Raw genomic sequence first — 17,611 nt, forward strand, 5'->3', positions numbered from 1 at the left:
ACAACCTATTTTTATGCACCTGTGTCAATTTCACAGAAATATCTGCAGGACCGAAAACCTAGGATTTAATGGGTTGAAGGAATTGCAGGTCTACGCAGAAGGGAAATTATGGGAATGTCACCTTCGACTGTCACTGGCTGAGAAGCCCAGGTTGAAGGGATGGTGAGGAAGGCAGCAGGAGGACTGGGGGGGCAGGCCCCCAGGAAGGCCCAGGCAGACGGAGCCTGGAGCGCAGCCTCTGAGAAGTGGAGGAAGAGCAGAGGAAGCGAAGCTTCAGAACCAGAGCAGCGGCCTGGCTCAGATGGTCACTCAGGTCTTCCACAAGGAAGTGTCTCAGCTCTCCTTCTTCTTTTCCCCCACCTTAGAGAGTCAGGATGCATCTCTGAGTCTCAGGCGAAGGCATGAGGGAAACAGGATCGACAGACACAGGCCAAAGATGGTGTTTCTCTCTTTTATTTAAAAACAGTGCTTCATTACCATTTGCAAAGGCTGAGCCAGTGCTCCTCCTTCGCTGAGAGTTTATAAAAGCCAGCAACATGATCAATAATTTATACACATGGAGAGTAATACAAAAAATAAGGAATAAAAGCTAAAGATCTAACTACTCCGACCTTCACAATTCCAGCTACTTGATAATAATAGGAGTAACCCAATGAATACTGTATGGTCTGAAAGCTACTATACAATATGATTCTTAACAAGAAGGGACGGGAATTAGAGACTGTCACAAAGCCCTGGGATGCTTCTCTGGAGTTAGCAGGGAAACAGGACCCTGGGCAAGCAGCTCGGGTGTCCTAAGGAGTGATTCTGGGGGAGGCCAGGAGGGGAAGGAGAGAAGGCTAGGTGTCAACTGTACAAGCATCCCATGGGATGCCCCCGTGCCCCAAAGGTGCCTGTCCTGCCACGGTGATGGGAGGGGCTGGAGAACTGCATGGTGCGTGTTGGGCTGGCCCAGTCCCTGTCACGGCATGGGGAGGAGAGGAGAGGTTCTGTGGCATTTTGAGCCTTGCAAAGGTTTGGACTGAAAAGCTCAGAGCCTCAGGGAGGCCAGCCTGTTGGGGACAAGTATACTCCGCTGGCCCTCTTCTCACTTGCAGCCCTAGCTTACGTGTGTCAGCCCCGGGTTGGCTCCAGCTATTCACAAGCAGAATGATAACGCAAGGAAAAAAAAAAATCCATGTCCCTTAGGGAAAAAAAGAGAATCAATTCATCACTCGATATATATATATATATATATACACACATATATATATATATATATATGTGTATATATATACTACAGCCAAAACGAGCTGCCGAAACAAGCACGCACACACAGAATACTGTGAACAGAAAATGCAAGGAAATGACTGAGCTGGGGTCTGGATGGGTGTGGACATGGCTTAAAGCACTTATCAGTCCCCGGAAAAAAACAAACCCAAAAACATTTGTTTGAAGAACTCAAAAACTCACGTACCCCCTGGGAATCTGGTGTTGGTGGGGTGGGGAGGGAAAGAGAATCGCTGTTCCCTTTCTGCCTGCCAGGGTGGTGGCATCACCACCCTGCATCACCAGCATGCATATACCTGCCAGAAACAGCCCCAAGTCCCGTCTGGCAGTCTCCTGACAGGCAAGGTCTGGGTTTTGGCTGAAGAGCGGTTCTCTCGGTTACCAATCCCTGCCAACCAGCACTACCATGGCTGAATTGATCTACCGTTTTCCTGAGTAAACTGTAACTGGCTACAGTTTCGGTAACGAGGATAAGAACTCGGCTCTCACAGCCAAGGCAATACTTCATTCACCCCAGGCTCCTGGCTGCTGACGCCTCACTGAGGACCGTGGTCACCTGCTGCAGTCTGGTCTGTAAGCTATTTTCAAAGGAAGGTGACAGGGACTCTACCACACTCAGTCACCCAGAGGGCACATGCTGGCTGGGACACCCAGAGCCTGCTTGGAAAGGGCCCTGTTTCACTCTGGCTTGTGGATGGCTTTGCCTGGCTGCTCAGTACAGCGAGGGTGGAGGATGTGCGTGGGAAGGGGGAGGGGGAGGCTTTCGGACAGTAACATTTCCAAAAAACAGAGTGTTGTATGCAACAGAGAAGCAAGTGTCACTGGTGTGCACTACAAATGTCAGACATTCTCAAGAGCATGACAAAATAAAAACACACACGTTCACATCTGATGTCCACCTCGCCCACTATTTTTTCCTATTTTAAAACAGTGCAAACAGGTAACGTATGCTTTTAAAACACCACAACCCCTTCCCCACCCCCCCAAAGTCCCTTTCCTCCTAATATCTGGGGGAAAATCTGCAATTCTGCAAATGTTACTGTGCTAGAGGGCTGTAGGCAGCAGAGAACCAGGCTGAACTGGTGACAGGGGAAAGGTCCCCAGCAGCATCCCCTCCCTCCTTCAAGGCCGGTGCTTTCCAGGCTCCCTTTGCTGGTCTAGTTCTCCCGCCAAAGGGAAGGGGCTCACCGTGCCCTTGGTGCGCATCCTTGGGCTCGCTTCCACCCCACCTCTGGAAGCTGACTAGTGCTGGATGGGCAAGGCCGACTTCTCTGCTGCGTCTCTAGCGAAGCACGCTAAGCTAGGAGCAGGTCAGCCCCTGAGCAGTGCAGCGGAGGGCAAGCTGCGCTGGCTGCTGTCTACTGGCTAGATCTCCACCAGCTCCCCTTAACTAAGAGCTGAGCCCCAGTCCACTTCTTTTTCAAGGAAAGAAAGTCTATTGGCTCAATTGAGACCGAGGCAGCTGGAGGATGATGGTGGTAGTAGGTTCTGTTACAACCTGAGAGCCTTAAAAATGATAAATCACAATGGTGGATCGGAGTTCATGGGAGTTGAACTAATACAAGAAATTCTGGAAAAGACCTAGGGCTAGTTCTCTGGGCTGAAAGAGGGATAGTCAGATAAAGGTTTCACTAGAGGTCTCCTTAAAAGAGGTGACCTTAAAGAGGTGTAGTGTTTAAAAGCTTCTATGAGTAAGATGCTTAGTATAGAAAGTCCAGGTCATGAACTACAGAAAAGCTGAAAAAACTCATTCACGTACTACGATCCAGCATAACTAAGGTTTTTTGGAATTATCGACCAGCATCCTCTAACAAACTCACAAAATGCCAAACTGCACTTTTTCTGAATCCACCGAGAACTAGAGTCCAGGAACGCACCAGCTCTGCTGCTCTGGGGAACCTGCCTCTGGTGAAGCGACTGTAGTTCACAAGTTGGTGGGAGGGTGACATGGTCACCCAGATGCTGAGTAGAGACCCTTCCATGAAAAGCAGAATTCCATGTAACCTTTCTTAGAAAAGGAAGCTGGAGCCGCGGCAGTGGGCCCTGGAGAGCATCTGGGAAGTGCGGCGGAACCCACTGGAAAGCGGAGCTTGCCTGGGGCCTCAGCCAGAACCAGCTGAGCTGAAGTGCACACAGTCCCTCACCTCCAGCGCCCGCCTCTTGACAGGGCGGTGGGAGCTGCCTTCTCCACCTGGCCCGTCATCCTTATTTCTGTCTAGGGAAAAAGAAGAGAAACATTCTCAAACCCATTCCCCTATTCTCCTCCTGCTGTGCATACAACCATTGAGGATTTGGCCTAGTCTCCACTGGGCTAAGTGGCTTGCCAATTTGCAAGAATGGCCCTTACTGAACAGGACCCCAAATTTCTATTTCTTTAGTCAGCAAAAGTTCTCCTCAAAAGGAAAGCAACAGAAAGAAAACCCCTCCCTGCCCCCGTTCCCTGCAACTGCGACCCATATCCCATCCCCCTTCCTCTAACTGAAATATTTATATACATACAACAAAAATTGTTCTAACAGCAACAAACCAAACTTTGGCTCAAGGGGAGGGATCCTATAACAGGCCGATCTGTCCCTATTCTACGTGCTCCCCAGAAACAGTGATGCATCGAGATCTCCGGCTTCCTTGCCATCTCTTCTCGCTCCAGGCACAGCCTCCCCACCACTGCCAGGTTCCAGGGAGGAGAGCAGAGGGGAGAAGATCTGTGTCACACACGACAGGCCAGGGCCCTCCCAGACACATCACTCTGCTCACAAAGACTGCCTGATGCTGTCACATGTCAGCCATTTTAATTCAGGGACATGAATCGGTTATCAGCCAAGAACACGTGTGGAGGCAGGAGACAGAATACAAACCCAATGCAAACCTAGCAGAGCAGAAGCGCCATGTCTCTGAACGACTCCCTTCAGCAGCTATCCCTTGGGTGCAAGGTCACCCTAGTACCATGTGAGCCAGCCAGGGAGCCCAGCAGAGAGTGCTGTTCCATTTCCTAATGCCTTATTCTGGAAACGCTGGAGGGCACTTGTCTATGTCACACCAAAGAGCTGGGAGAGAGTCAGTCCTCCCAGCCTCGGTGGCATAAGACTGAAGCCAGGCAGCAACCTCAGGGACTCCCCCCCAGGGCCCTGCAGGAAGACCCTAGCCATGTCACCCTCCTTCCAATGTGGGCTCTGGATTTTGTGTCCTGTAGTGTTGACTACACCAAATGGACCAGGTTTTCAGCTGGTGTCTTTGGAGGATAATGAGAAGCTGGGTGGAATGGCCATGAGGGCTGGTGTCTATGGATACAGAGGTGACTCACAGAGGCTCTGGAAGATGAAAATTCCTATGGCTTTGGAGCAAGTACAAAGTGCCTCTGACTGACCCTCCATGTCCTCATCACCGAAACATCCAGGGACAGCCGACCCAAGGGTTTGGTGCCTTATCTTTCCCCAACAAATTCTTTATGTTTTTTATACTTTGTACTGACTTTCTGATGCAAGAAAAAGATGAGGATATCAGACCTTCTAATATGCCTTTTCTCCTCTACATCCTCTTTAATGGCTCTTAACAATGTGTACTTCTAATCCTCAAGCTGTGCCCAGATGCCTGGGGAAATCTGGCCACTGGCTATTCATTCTTCTGTCCCTGGGTCCTAAATTCCTGAATCTTGAGGACATGGGAGCAGCATGTTAATAAAAGAACAGATGAGCTAAGCTGTGGTTCAATTAAAGGGAAGGAAGTCCAGCAGGAAGCCCTGCCAGGATTATAGGACAGGAAAATGAGCTTTTTCATACTCCAGAGCTTTTTCATACTCCAGAGTTCATTCTGAGATCGGTTTCCTAATGAGGTGTTTATTATCCACAGTCTGAGAGCATGTTTGGAAATATCGATACTATAATTCCAAAAACTATGCCAACTGTCTCAGCCTGTGCATGTAAGATGATTGTAAAAAGGATGGAGAAGACAGGAGGGAAGAGAGGAACATGTCTTTTTAATTCTCCTGCTTTGCAAGCACAAATTCCTATCTAGTGGCATGTGGATTCCAGCCACAGCCAATCAGAACCGCCTGCCAAAGACCAGAAATTCAGAAGACCAGAAGAATATATGCTGTTGCAGAAAGATCTCTTCCACTGCTCGTCCCCAGCCACTCAGCACCGATACACTTTGGTGATCCTGTCTACTGACTTCTGATCAGATGCATTTATCAGCTCCTAAAGTCTCTCCTTCCTCTTAACTGCCTCTCCGTGATTGATAGAATAAGCTAAGCACGGACATACAGACATGGAAATGCATTATCTTTTTTTTTTTTTTTTTACCACAGTTAAAAAAAAAGAAAAAAAAAAAAAGAAAAAAATGCACAATCTTTGGAACAAAAGAATTAAAGGCAGAAATTTAAAGGAAAAAAATACATATTCAAAGAACATAGTGAGGTATAAAAAAGTATTCTCTCTTTTTTTGTTTTTTTTTTTTTTTTTGTTTTTTTTTTTTGTTGTTTGTTTGCTTTCCTCTTCATCTTGCTATAGAGTTCCTCTACTAGTAAATATTGCAATAGCCAGGCCTCATGAACTGGGGGCTGTCCCATTTGCAGGGGGTCTCACGTCACTTCAGTAGGGGGCAAATCGGCTGTAGCCACCTCGGTATAAACTCGCCTGAAATAATCAAAGACATAAAAATAATTAAAAGGTTGATGACAGAAGCATTAAAAATGAAGACACCTGTCCTGAGAAGGAACCAGGAAAATCACTTCACTGTGGCCTCAGAGCAGTGGGGCAGTAATCAGGAAGCCACTTCTGGCCCAAGGCCCTCCAACCAGAGCCCAGCATGATCACAGCTGAGCGCCTGGTTTCCAGGAGAGTGAGGACAGTTTAATTCATTATTCGTGTGAATCAGCACAGAAGGGAAACTTGATCCAGTCCAAAACTAGTTCTGCAAATAGAGTGCTCTTCCTGAGTACGTGTCTGTCTACCTGACGCACCACCATAGTCCCGACCTTGCAACGGCACCAGCTAGGGCATGTCATTCTGATCACCATCTGTGCGTGTGTGGTGACATCCTGGTTGAGATGCTGCGTTCAAACTTAAGTCAATTTTTCAACTATGAATTACAGTTGTCCCCCTGGTGTCCGTGGAGGACTGATTTAGGACTATGCATGGATACCAAAATCTGCAGATGCTCCAGTTGCTTATATAAAACAGTTTAGCATCTGCATATACCTACACACTCCCTCTACATTACTTATAATAACTAATACAAGGTAAATGCTATGTAAGTCATTGTTATACTATATTGTTTATGGAATAATACTAAGGAAAAAAAAGTCCATACCCATTCAATATAGACACAATCCCTGCCCCTCCAATATTATGGTTGACTGTACGGAAACAAAACCCACGGATACGAAAGAGCCAACTATACACCATGAGGCTGTTTATCAACTGGCTTTATCCGATGGCACCTTTCTCTCTCTTTTTTTTCCTCTTGCAGTACTGGGGACTGAACCTAGGGCACTTTACCACTGAGCTACATCCCCAGCCCTTTATTTTTTTGAGACAGGGCCTTGCTAAGTTGCCTAGGTTGGTCTTGAACTTGTGATCCTCCTGCCTCAGCCTCCGAAGCAGTTGGTTACAAGTGTGTGCCAATGCACCTGGCTGGTTTATTTTTCTCAAGGAGAAGTTCCCCAGGAGTATATTTTTCCTGAGGTGATTCTTTTAATATATGAGTTTTATCATTTGGCACTAAATAAAACCTCAGGACCTTCCATTACTATCTTCGTATTGTCGTTTCTACCTCAGGTCTAACCACACAGTCCCTGAAGAACCCACTTCCTCCTTCCCCAAACTCTGTCAGTAGGAATTCAATGTGAGAACCAGCAGGCTTCATGCCTTAACTTTTACACCTCACTCTGCCTCTCTCAGGTAACTGTGCCTGTGTCCAAAGGAACTGCGCCTAGATGCCCCCTGGACTGGAGAGTGCCTGGCAGCAGCAGCATCTGTATGGAATGGCCATAGTCAGTGTGTCCCAGTTGGTAGCACTGCTGGGGGAACTTGGGGTAGGGTGGAACATTCTAGACAAACTCTATGGACCTATGAACCTCCATGAAACACCATGCTCTGCCACATCTGTTACTGATAACATATTCTCATTTGGTGTTTACTTGGCAACTCCTAGTACTATCTACCAGAAGGCTAAGAACAGTAGAGACATGTTCTGGCATCTGTAATTGAAATTATATACATTAAGCTTTTTGGAAAGCTTACTGCAAAAACAGAGCTTTATATTTCCAAGTGTCCCAATGTTCATCAATAAAGCTACACCACCAGTTTGTACCCAACATTAGAACCAATATAAAATATCAATCCAATCCCTTATTCCTCCCAGGGCAGATGGTCACCATCCATTCTTTCCTGCCGTCCTTAGAGGCCATGTGGTTAATTCTGAAGCACACAGATGAAGACGGTAAATTTCCAGAAACATAGTCGCTTTGATACTACTTCCCTAGATCTTTTACAATCTGTGGCTAAAAGTCAAAAGGACTAAAACAGTTTAAGTAAAAAGGTATGAACTTACCACAGCGCCAACTCCATAGCTAGCGGCAGGGGCAAGGGCATGGTAGGGGTCGGCTGTGTATACCCTGCCGTAACTGGAAGAAAGAAGCACAATCAGAGAGAGGCAGAAAAGACTGTGGTCTAAATTCAAGGGTGTACTGTGCTAAGTCTTGTGAGGTACTTGACTTGGACTGTTAACAGGAAAACTGGCAGAATGGAAAAAACCTTTCCATTTCTACCCTTGAACTCAGTAACTAAAAAATTCTCAAGGTCTTCTCTAAAATGGAAAGAAGGGAGTTGGAAATGAGGAAGAGGGAGGCTGTAGCTGCGGCTCAAGTAGAAAAAGAAGAGAGGGAGTCAGGGGCTCATGCTTTGGCATGTAGAGGTCGTGAATGGTAGGCTGCAGAAAAGTCAGGCTGGCAGGAGGCTCAGGAGACAGGGCTACTCTGGACATGGGGAAGGAGGAAGAGGTGGTGCTGCTGTGGCAGGTGCAGGCGCTCTTTACGTACCCGTCGCTGTAAGCGGCTGCAGCGGCTGCAGCAGCGGTGGCTGCGGTTGCAGTAGCAGGCTGTGCATATCTGTAGGCTGCATATCCACCCTACAGGAGAGAAGAGAACTGACTTTACAGATACCTCTCCCCCGGGCAGCTTCACACACACCCACCTGCACGCAGACACACATGTGTAGACACGGGGCCAGACACGAACACAGACACACATGGGAAGGAAATGTTTCAAACTGCATCAGTCTGCATGTTACTCTCCTACTAGAAATTAAGAAGGAATTTGCTTCCACTTTTGACAGTAACAAAAATAAGATATACAGGTAATATCTATTAATTTAAAAAGATAAAGATGTGATTTTGGACCTGCTTTTCTTCAGTCTTTGTTGGAACTTTCAACAGGGAAAATGTTCATGGAATGTTGGGAGAACTCCAACTGACAACAAATGTGAATTACAGAGTTAAAATAAGCTCCATCTCTGTGTGTCAACCTCGAGTCTGATGCACACCTGGGCTAGTTCATTACTCGGGACCACAGCACAGAACAGGAAGGTATGACCCAGAGCTCTGCTGCATCTGGCCCAGGCCACTTGTCAAGAGGCACAAATGACCAGGTAGTATTTAAAAGCAAAGGACAGAGTAGATCAGGGTTGGCAAACTTTGGTCTGTGAGCTAATGCAGTTTGCCACCTGTCTTTTGAAGTTGTTGTGACAGAGACTGTATGGCTAAAAAAAAACCAAAAATATTTATCTACCACTTGGCCCTTTATAGAAAAAGTTGACCAATCTACGTTTCACACTGTGGCAAACCAGACCACAAATGGCCTGGGAGCCTTTGGTTGGCTTTCAACAGCTTTGGAGCCCCTTCTCCAAGGCATTTAACTGCATTTATTTTCCCTCCCTAAATGAGACTGCGATTCCTAGTCTCAAGCAGGCACTTTCGAGTCTTCCTTCCAATGGTTCAGAGATCCTCTCAGTCCTAAGGAGTTTCAAACCATGAGAGCCTGAGATTTCACCTGTTTAGGTGAAACAAATACTCACAGGTTTTCACTGTCTGGGGAAATACTAGTTCCTTCAGGAAGTATTCAAAGACAATCCCCACAAATGCCCCACGAGACAGGCCACTGTAAAAAGTGGCAAGCTCTGTTTTTCTTTACCCCTTGAGAATTCATCTATTTTTTACCTCAACTTAATTCAGTTGCAAATTTTTATTACTGCCCTTTTATTACCAAAAAAAACAGCTGTTCAATTGGTCCACATGGACATCAATTCAGTAGTGAATAATAAATAGCACAACCATTTTATTTCCATAGATTAAGTGCATGCATTTCTCAGGGACATCTGAAACTTTCTACTTTGCATTCCTTCAAAGGTTCAGATTTTGATCAATCTACAAAAGAAACGCCACATTGACTTCTGTGTCGCTCCTTAGGATCAGAGCAAGTGTTTTCTAGTGGGGTGCTTGTTCTTCTTTGCTGCTTGATGCAGACGTTTCGATCTTCTTTCTTTTCTTCCTGCTAAATTTTACTTTGGAAATACCTATGATTTTTATGGGCTTCTAAAGCTTTTTGCATCTATCTTATGCAATTCATGTTTTCTCTACCTAAAGAAACTGCAAGGTCAGGAAAAATTCCCTTTACTCTTTTTTGATATATGAAGTCACCACCATACATAGATGTGTATGTGTGTGTATGTGTATAAAATATATATATATTTATAATATATATATTTATAATATATACATAAATCCTGAACTGATTTTCAGTAGTTATGTATTATTCCTTTATTCTTCCAGTGACTTGAAAAAGTAAATATTTCCTTCTTAATGGCAGAATCTTCTATAGATACCCATGAAAATAAGACGATTCTAATGAATATTACCAAACATTGTCAATGAAACTGTACTAGGTGGGGACATGGCAGTACCCTATGGGGCTGGTTGTGACCAACAGCTCTTCAGAATTCTAGACAGGTCTCTGGGAATGGGCAGGCAGGACTATGTGAACAAAGCTGGGTACCCTGGCTGCAATATACTGCTCACTAAGATCTCTTTACTTCTTTTTTGAAGCTTCTAAAGAAGACATGAAGCAGCAAAAGCATTTGCTAAATAAAAAGTTAATCATTATGGTTGAAATTTTAACTGAACCCTAAAGACTCAAATATCGTAACTAGAGATGGTTCCATTAGTTTAGAATTACAGCCAGTGCCAAGTCTAAAGCAGGGCTACCTTTAGTAAAACTTTTTTCTTTTGTACCAGGGATTAAACACAGGGGCGCTTAACCACTGATCCATATCCCCAGCCCTTTTTTTATATTTTATTTTGAGATGAGCTAAGTTGCCTAGGGTCTCACTAAGTTGTTAAAGCTGGCTTTGAACTTGCAATCCTCCTGCCTCAGCCTCCCCAGCTGTTGGGATTACAGTCGTGTGCCAACATGCCTGGCAGTGAAGCTTTTTGTAAATAGGTCAATTCAGCAATATGTGATTTGTCTCTTTAGTATTTTTTTTCAAACACCAAAATACTCTTTCAAAATAAAAGCAGTTAAGGCCAGATTAATGCATGAAAGCATTTTCGAACAGGGGCATACTCCTAGGGCAGAGACAGAGATTCTCATTAAAGAATTCTGAGGTCCTTATGTTCTGGGCCTGACCCCCAGGAAGCCTGACTGGAGATACTGGGGCTATGTACTTCTTGGTGTACAAGAAGTCAGAGGCCCTTAGGAGCGATGTCACTGCTAACCAAAACAATTCAGAACAGATTAGACTGGGGAGAGTCTTCCTTCAGATAGAGAAGGAAATGCACAGCCTCTACCTGCAGTAGTTTCCCTCTAAGTGAAACTCTGACTCTGGAGTCTGAATTTCATGAGGCTCTCTGTGATTCAAGTTCAGAAAAATAGGACAAGAGAAGGCTCATGAGGAGCTTCAGAACTAGGAAAAACTATGTCCGTACGGTTTTCTTAAAAAGCACATCACCCTTCATCAACCCCACTCTCCTAGTGCCTAGGTGATTACAGCAGGAAGGAGCAGTTCTGCAAGAAGGGCTGAGTCAGGAGGGACAAGTCCCAGCCACCACACTAACAGGTAACTCACCAGTGACTACCCCCAAATAAGGAAACTTGTCTATCACAGATTTATTCCTCTTAGATACATATTCTTACTCCAAAGTATTTCTGTTGCTGCTGAAATTGGTTATTCAACAAAATATATTCCCCCAAATGCAGGGCAAAATCCAGATCTATGTATTTGTAGTCTGGAGTTCTGAGTGCACAAAGATTCAGGCTGAGAAGTTGTTTTTTCAACTTTCCCTTCTGCCAGCAGATCTGAAGGTTTTATAGAACATGAGAACAAAGTGCAGTTTGAAACACCACGGTTTTCATTACTATTTCTTAAGTTTTTAAAAAAGAACAAGGTGGGAAGGGGGTAGGAGAGAGAGGGTTCAGGCGTGGGGAGGGGATATGGCGCCACATTTATTAATCACATTAAAAACTAAGCATGCCAACATCTGGAGCTAAAACAACCAGCAAAGTCACCACGTTCAGACTGTACTGGCTAACTCTATCTATCCCAGCATTCTCTTGGGACAGCGGTTGCCCTACGCTCTACCACAAGCTCGGTGAAGTACACAGCCTCGATTACTAGAGCGTGCAGCCACAACGACCTGGCGTTACGGAACAGTCAGTCACCACTGAGTTAACATTCCATACCCTAACGACTGCCCCCAGCCCGGAGGAAGAGCGAACCTTGCCCACCCTAGCCCTGGCCCACACCACAATGTTAATAATCATAACAAGCAGTAACCCATCTGTTATATCAGAGAAGGGAACAGAGACTCCACTGAGAGATTTAGAGTGAGATGTTAACATTTCTTCAGCTGACTGCACAAACAAACAAACAAAAAAAGAGGAGAAATAATTCATTTGGAGATATGAAGTCATGAATAGCTGATGTGTATTGCTTTAACCATGCACTGATGCAAAACTGAAGCAACCATTAATAATAAAAATTAAAAAGGACATAATGTATTTACACACAATCAGACCTGTTGGATCTGAAGCAGTTTGCAGATTCTATCTGTGTGTGATTTGAAATAAAACAAAAAATGGGGATTAGCATGGCCACAGCACACCCTGATGTAGGAGGGCACACACAGACAGCTTTTTGGAACTCTGAGAACTGTATAAATTTGGCTTGGCTAAGCCCGATTCAAATACACTCTTGCCCCTTGAAAAATAATCAGTTTCTTTTCCCTTTGCGATTCATTCTGAATGACTCCTGATGTTTCCAATGCTACCTGGCTCCTCTTCCGACCTGCCTGACCCTGACAGCATACTCCGGCCGGGACCCACATGCTCGCTTGCTTGCTCGCCCCCTGTGAACAGGCGCCTAGTCTGATCCAGTGTTCTTCCAGGACCATTCCTGTACTGAAGAATTTTATTTTTTTACACATTCATAACATAGCTCTGTGCCTTTGACTTCCAGCATTTTCAAAGAAAAATGCTGTTGCCTTTAGTATTTTTTTCTGCAATGCCCTCTGAATCTGTTTAAGCAAGCCTCAAGAGTTTCATAGTTCAATGTCACTTCCTCAGGTTGTCTCTTCTACTCTGAATCAGTTTATCATCTAATTAACTTGACAAGGTTGCCACACTGCATGATTCTTCTGCAATTCTGCACAGTTCTGCAGCTGTGTTTCAAATCAGAACAAAACAAATTAGTTCTAAATGTCACCCCTCCTAGACCTGACATCTGTCTGTATACCTTAATTTCATCTCACACTGGTAAACTTTCGGCTTGTCTTTAATTTTAACCTTGCCTTTCGTTCTATTACATTTTTGTTTGAGGTTTACATTAAAACAGGACTTTGGTGAGCATGTGATGTCAAGACACCTTCTTTCTACCTGAAAGACAATGACATTATGTGACACTGAGAGTGTGTGTTTCAAGACCAGCAGACAAAATGAAAGCCTGTCACCTCCACATAGTATCTAGATCACACAGCGAGGTGAGTGCCTAGGGGGAGGGGAACAATAGGTGTGATACTTCAGATCACCACAGCAGAGCAGAGTTCTATTGCAGTTGGCAGGAGCTGAATTCTGGGCCTCTGGGGATCATTTCATTTGTTTCTAGGGGACTCTAACTTCCTCTTTTACCTCCCTGCCTCCTGACACCCCTGAGAGCCACTGCTCTAAGGAACACCCCGAGTTCTTAGGTGGCATCTTTGAATAAATGTGAATAACACAGACTAGAAAACAGAAACTTATAATAATGGTAACATGGTTACTGTTCTTAAAAGATCTATCTACTTTGAAAAGTAGATTTAAATTCTATCTTGTTATTGTTTGAAACTGTGGCTAAAGGAAGAAACTGTGGTGATTAACTTGACATCTTCAACTTACAACTTCTATGATAGATGGGAGAAGTTCTTTACTGAACCAAACCTGTCAAATACTTTGCTATCCCACGTCTTTCCACGTTGCTTCATTTCCAAAATCTTGGGGAATCACATGAATAAAGTAACTGTATTAAGAGCCACTGACTGTGTTCTCACTACTAGCACTCAGCTATCAACACATCTTGAAAGGAGTGCAGTTACCCAAATGAACTCACTGATCTTCCCAAGGAAAAGGACAAGCTACAGGGGAAGGCAAAGGATTGGCTCCAAGTCCAACCTGGTTCGATTACTAGGATCTCATAACAGGGCCCAATCTCGGATTCAAATAAGTCCCACTCGGACAGGGGTCTACTTCCTCCCTTTTCACATTTATAAGAAAATGTCCCCAGCTGCTTAGATTTCCAACAAAAAAAGATCAGCTTAAATATTACGGGCAAATGTGATTGACAAACTAAAAGAAGCAGCAGTGATGGGACCGTGCATAAACACACCTGGTGCAGATGTGTGGCAATGGGGCAGGAGCACTTAATTCTGGAGGAAGTGCCATGTGTGTGGAATATGACTGTGTGCTCTGCTGAGGTAGCAGGGCTCAGATCACACGCTCACAAGTCTTGATTATCCAAAAAAGCCTCTGTTCCCATCTCTAACGTGGAGCTGGAATGGTTAGTATAATTCAATTTTTTCACTGCAATCCACAATCTGATTGATTGGCAGGTCACACTGGCACTCCTACCTGAGGTATTTTAGCGCTAATGATTGGTTCCTGTAAGACTATTCTATAACAGAACACAGGAAGAGCAGTTCAAAAAACACAGCTGTGGAAGGAAAACAATCATACAAAAAGCCCACCATGGGGCCACCAGCCTTTTCTTTCCTTTGGATGCAAGCATGCTTTTCACAGGATGAGAATCAGGAGCAGTTGGTTATCCCACTTAGAAGGTGAAGTAGGGTGAACTGTGCCTGTTCTGCTTGGCAAAGAGGAGCGGGGAGGAGTGGACACAATCTGTCTGCTTCTCCCCAACCCTATCCCTGCAGGTCTCTTTCAAAACCATGGACACAACTGGCAGATGGGTTCTCTGGAGAACAGTGAGCCATAAAAGAAACAGAAAGGAAGAAAATGGCCACAAGATCACTAAGAGGGAACAGGAAAGGGACTTAAAACACCCTTCAGAATTAACACAACATAAGCAGACTAAACTCTTCTCCCTCATGTTTTTGCAGGCACTTGCTCAGTGCGCTTTTTACACAGAGAAACCGCCGTCCTTTCTATTCTAATGTGAATTTCTGAGGAAAAAGAACTAAATGTGTACTGACAGATTTCCACAGATAAGAAAATGTACAGAGAGAGCAGAACAAACTCAAGGCCCAGCGATCGCTTTTCGTCTGTCTGTGAGAAGCACCCTTCGCTGCCGCACGTGGAACCGGCACCACCCGGTTCCACAGCTGCAGTTACCACGGGCCTGACTCAACAGCTGCCTACGACGGCTCCTCTCTTGCTAAAGGGCTTGGATGCTGTCTCAGCACTAGTGACTGACTTTTTTTTTCTCCAAGCAAATCTGCTTTAAGATAGGAACAAAGGAGTGATAATTCCATTTCTACTGAGTACTTTAATCAACAAAGGACCATTGGCAAAAAAAAAGAAAAAACAATTCTGGCCAGATCACTGAATTAATTACTTGTTTAGCTCCATAAGGTAATCCAGTTAAGATATTAAAAAAAATATCAAGAGTATTTTCTTGACATGGACAGGAAAACTAACTCAAATAAAATTCTATATTCTAGACTAAGGAATGAGAGAACTGTAAACAAATATTCAACTGGTTGACTTAAGGTGAAAGTAGGGAATTCTTCATAAGTCAGAGGTAGGCTGTACTTTAGTAAGTACATTAAAGACATTAGAGAGGAAAAATGGATTTAAGAAATTACTGAATTAGACAGGCTTGCTCTATAGACCAGCCCTCAATAAAACAACACAAAGGTGAGTCTCATGAGAATATGGGTACCAATGTGCATGGGAGAACATACATGCTGACATCGTGTAAACATGTAATTTGGGCAGACAGATTCCCCAATCCTCAAGTTTAACTGTGAACATGAGAAAAGAGATACTTTTCACTACTTCTTATAAACGTTCTGAGGAAAGAGGTGGGTTTTAATTAATGTACAAAGAGTGGTAATGAAATCTGAATTAGCAGGGTTTTACAATCGCTTGTATGAATAAATTTATGTCATTCCTGGCAAGTCACGACCTAAGAAATGTATCTATGAACTTAGGGGCTTGGTCTAAATCATGGCTAAGACTCTTAAGCAGTTGCTCCACCAAGGGCCACCACAGAGGATGGCCTGATCCCATCTCCACTTCCTGCAGTACAGGAAGCCTCCCAGTGCATCATAAAGGCATCAGCTTCTTTAGACCACTAGAGAATCTCTGGCAGCCTTCGGAAATAGCTCACAAGAAAAGGTCTGCCTGTAGGTTTGGGAAGTGAGAGTGGAAAAAATGTTTCTGGGCTATTTTGACATTTCATGTTGGCAAGTTTTTCCTACACAATTGTTTTCTAATGACTGAGAAACACAAAAACTTTCACTCTGTCGGCTAGGTCACTTTGTCCATCTTTTAAATAATATGTGACAAACCAATCATGGAACTTTGGCTATTGTCAGACAGTTTAAATGATGGGTTAAGTGTTACTGTAGCTGGAAGAATCAACAAATCTTATGTAGTGGTCACAGGAAGAGTCTAGGTTATTAATTATGCCACTATTTCCCCTTCTGGCTTTTAAGAAAAGACACCTAGTGATTGTGGCTCTTGGGCCCAAGAAAGGTCAAGCAGTGACTACCTGGGAACCTCTCCCTGCACACTCTCCACTGGCATCAGTCCCCTAGGTCACTCTCACCAGTATATGTTCTCAAAGGTAAAATCAGAAATCACACAGTCCAGAAAGTTTATGGCCATCTATGAAAAAAATCAAAGCTCTAATGATCTAAAGAGGGATGTGAAATGAGAAGAAAAGCAGAAAAGGTAGAGTTGGTTTAAGGCTAAGCTAGTCCTATTATTTATGTGTGCAAATGATACGGCAGTAATAAGACTTTAAACCTGCTGATCATCTCAACGATAAATTAGAGATACACAGAACATCTGTGGGCATAGGGAAGGGAAAAGAATATGTCCAGTAGACTGACCCTGGCAATGATCAGGAAACCCAAAGGCTCAGGTTTTGCACCCAGGGGCAAGCGCAGTGGCAGAGAAGCATGCTTGCATTCTTAAATATATAAATATATATATATATATATCTCCACAAGGAAAAAGGAAATAAAAATTAAACAAATTATATTAAAAACAAAAACCAAAACAAAAACCAAACCAAACCAAACCAAAGAAACAGAAAAAAAAGGCTGGCTTGTCAGGGGATGGGGTCGAGAAGGCCCCAGTGTGTGTACTTACATAGAGGTCAGCACCGTAAAATCCGTCCTGGTAAACCACACTGCAGAAAATCCACACAAAAACAAAAAACGAAAAAAACAAAAGAACAGAAACACATTCCGGTTATTGAGGACGGCAGCATGCACATGCGCTCTACACAGGCAGGTGATGTATGAATACGTACACTGGGCTTGGGCCGTGGCAAATCACTGAGAAAAAGTGCACATGCTCAGCACACAGCTCCAGCATGCGGGGGAGACAAGGCATGCGAAACTGGAGTGAGCTCCAGTGAGCAGCCCGCTGGGACAGCTGCTGTAGCTATCCAAAATCACCGCACTGGAACCATCAACATTTTGTACCTGGAGTATTTTTAAAAATAGTTTGCCCTAAGGAGAAAGTTTTTCTTTAAAGGGCTTACCAAGGGAGATGGAAGTGAAGAGAGGTTTAACATGAAAAAAGTGAACCCAAAGAATTCCATCAGGACAAGACCTGTGTGCAAAGTAGCTT

At 44.3% G+C, this 17,611-nt stretch overlaps 1 protein-coding gene across 33 annotated transcripts in view; it reads right to left on the reverse strand.

The window, feature by feature from the left end:
• Positions 1–437: 437 nt before the first annotated feature.
• RBFOX2 (RNA binding fox-1 homolog 2) overlaps positions 438–17,611 on the reverse strand; it is a 272,039-nt gene continuing 254,865 nt past the window's right edge. For 13 of the 33 annotated variants that reach the window (XM_079141627.1, XM_079141629.1, XM_079141654.1 and 10 more), the window contains 5 exons: positions 17,126–17,165; positions 12,334–12,365; positions 8,306–8,394; positions 7,819–7,891; positions 438–5,900 (listed from right to left, as the gene is read on the reverse strand). In XM_079141627.1, coding sequence (XP_078997753.1) covers positions 5,846–5,900; positions 7,819–7,891; positions 8,306–8,394; positions 12,334–12,365; positions 17,126–17,165 — 289 coding nt within the window. In that variant the 3' untranslated portion in view covers positions 438–5,845. Of the gene's footprint in view, positions 5,901–7,818; positions 7,892–8,305; positions 8,395–12,092; positions 12,170–12,333; positions 12,366–14,416; positions 14,460–17,125; positions 17,166–17,611 lie in introns of those variants that run through there. The other 20 variants (XM_079141639.1, XM_079141632.1, XM_079141628.1 and 17 more) reach the window with 6 other exon arrangements.

This window comes from Sciurus vulgaris (genome assembly GCF_902686455.1).
Source record: "Sciurus vulgaris genome assembly, chromosome: 5".
Classification (NCBI taxonomy): domain Eukaryota; kingdom Metazoa; phylum Chordata; class Mammalia; order Rodentia; family Sciuridae; genus Sciurus; species Sciurus vulgaris.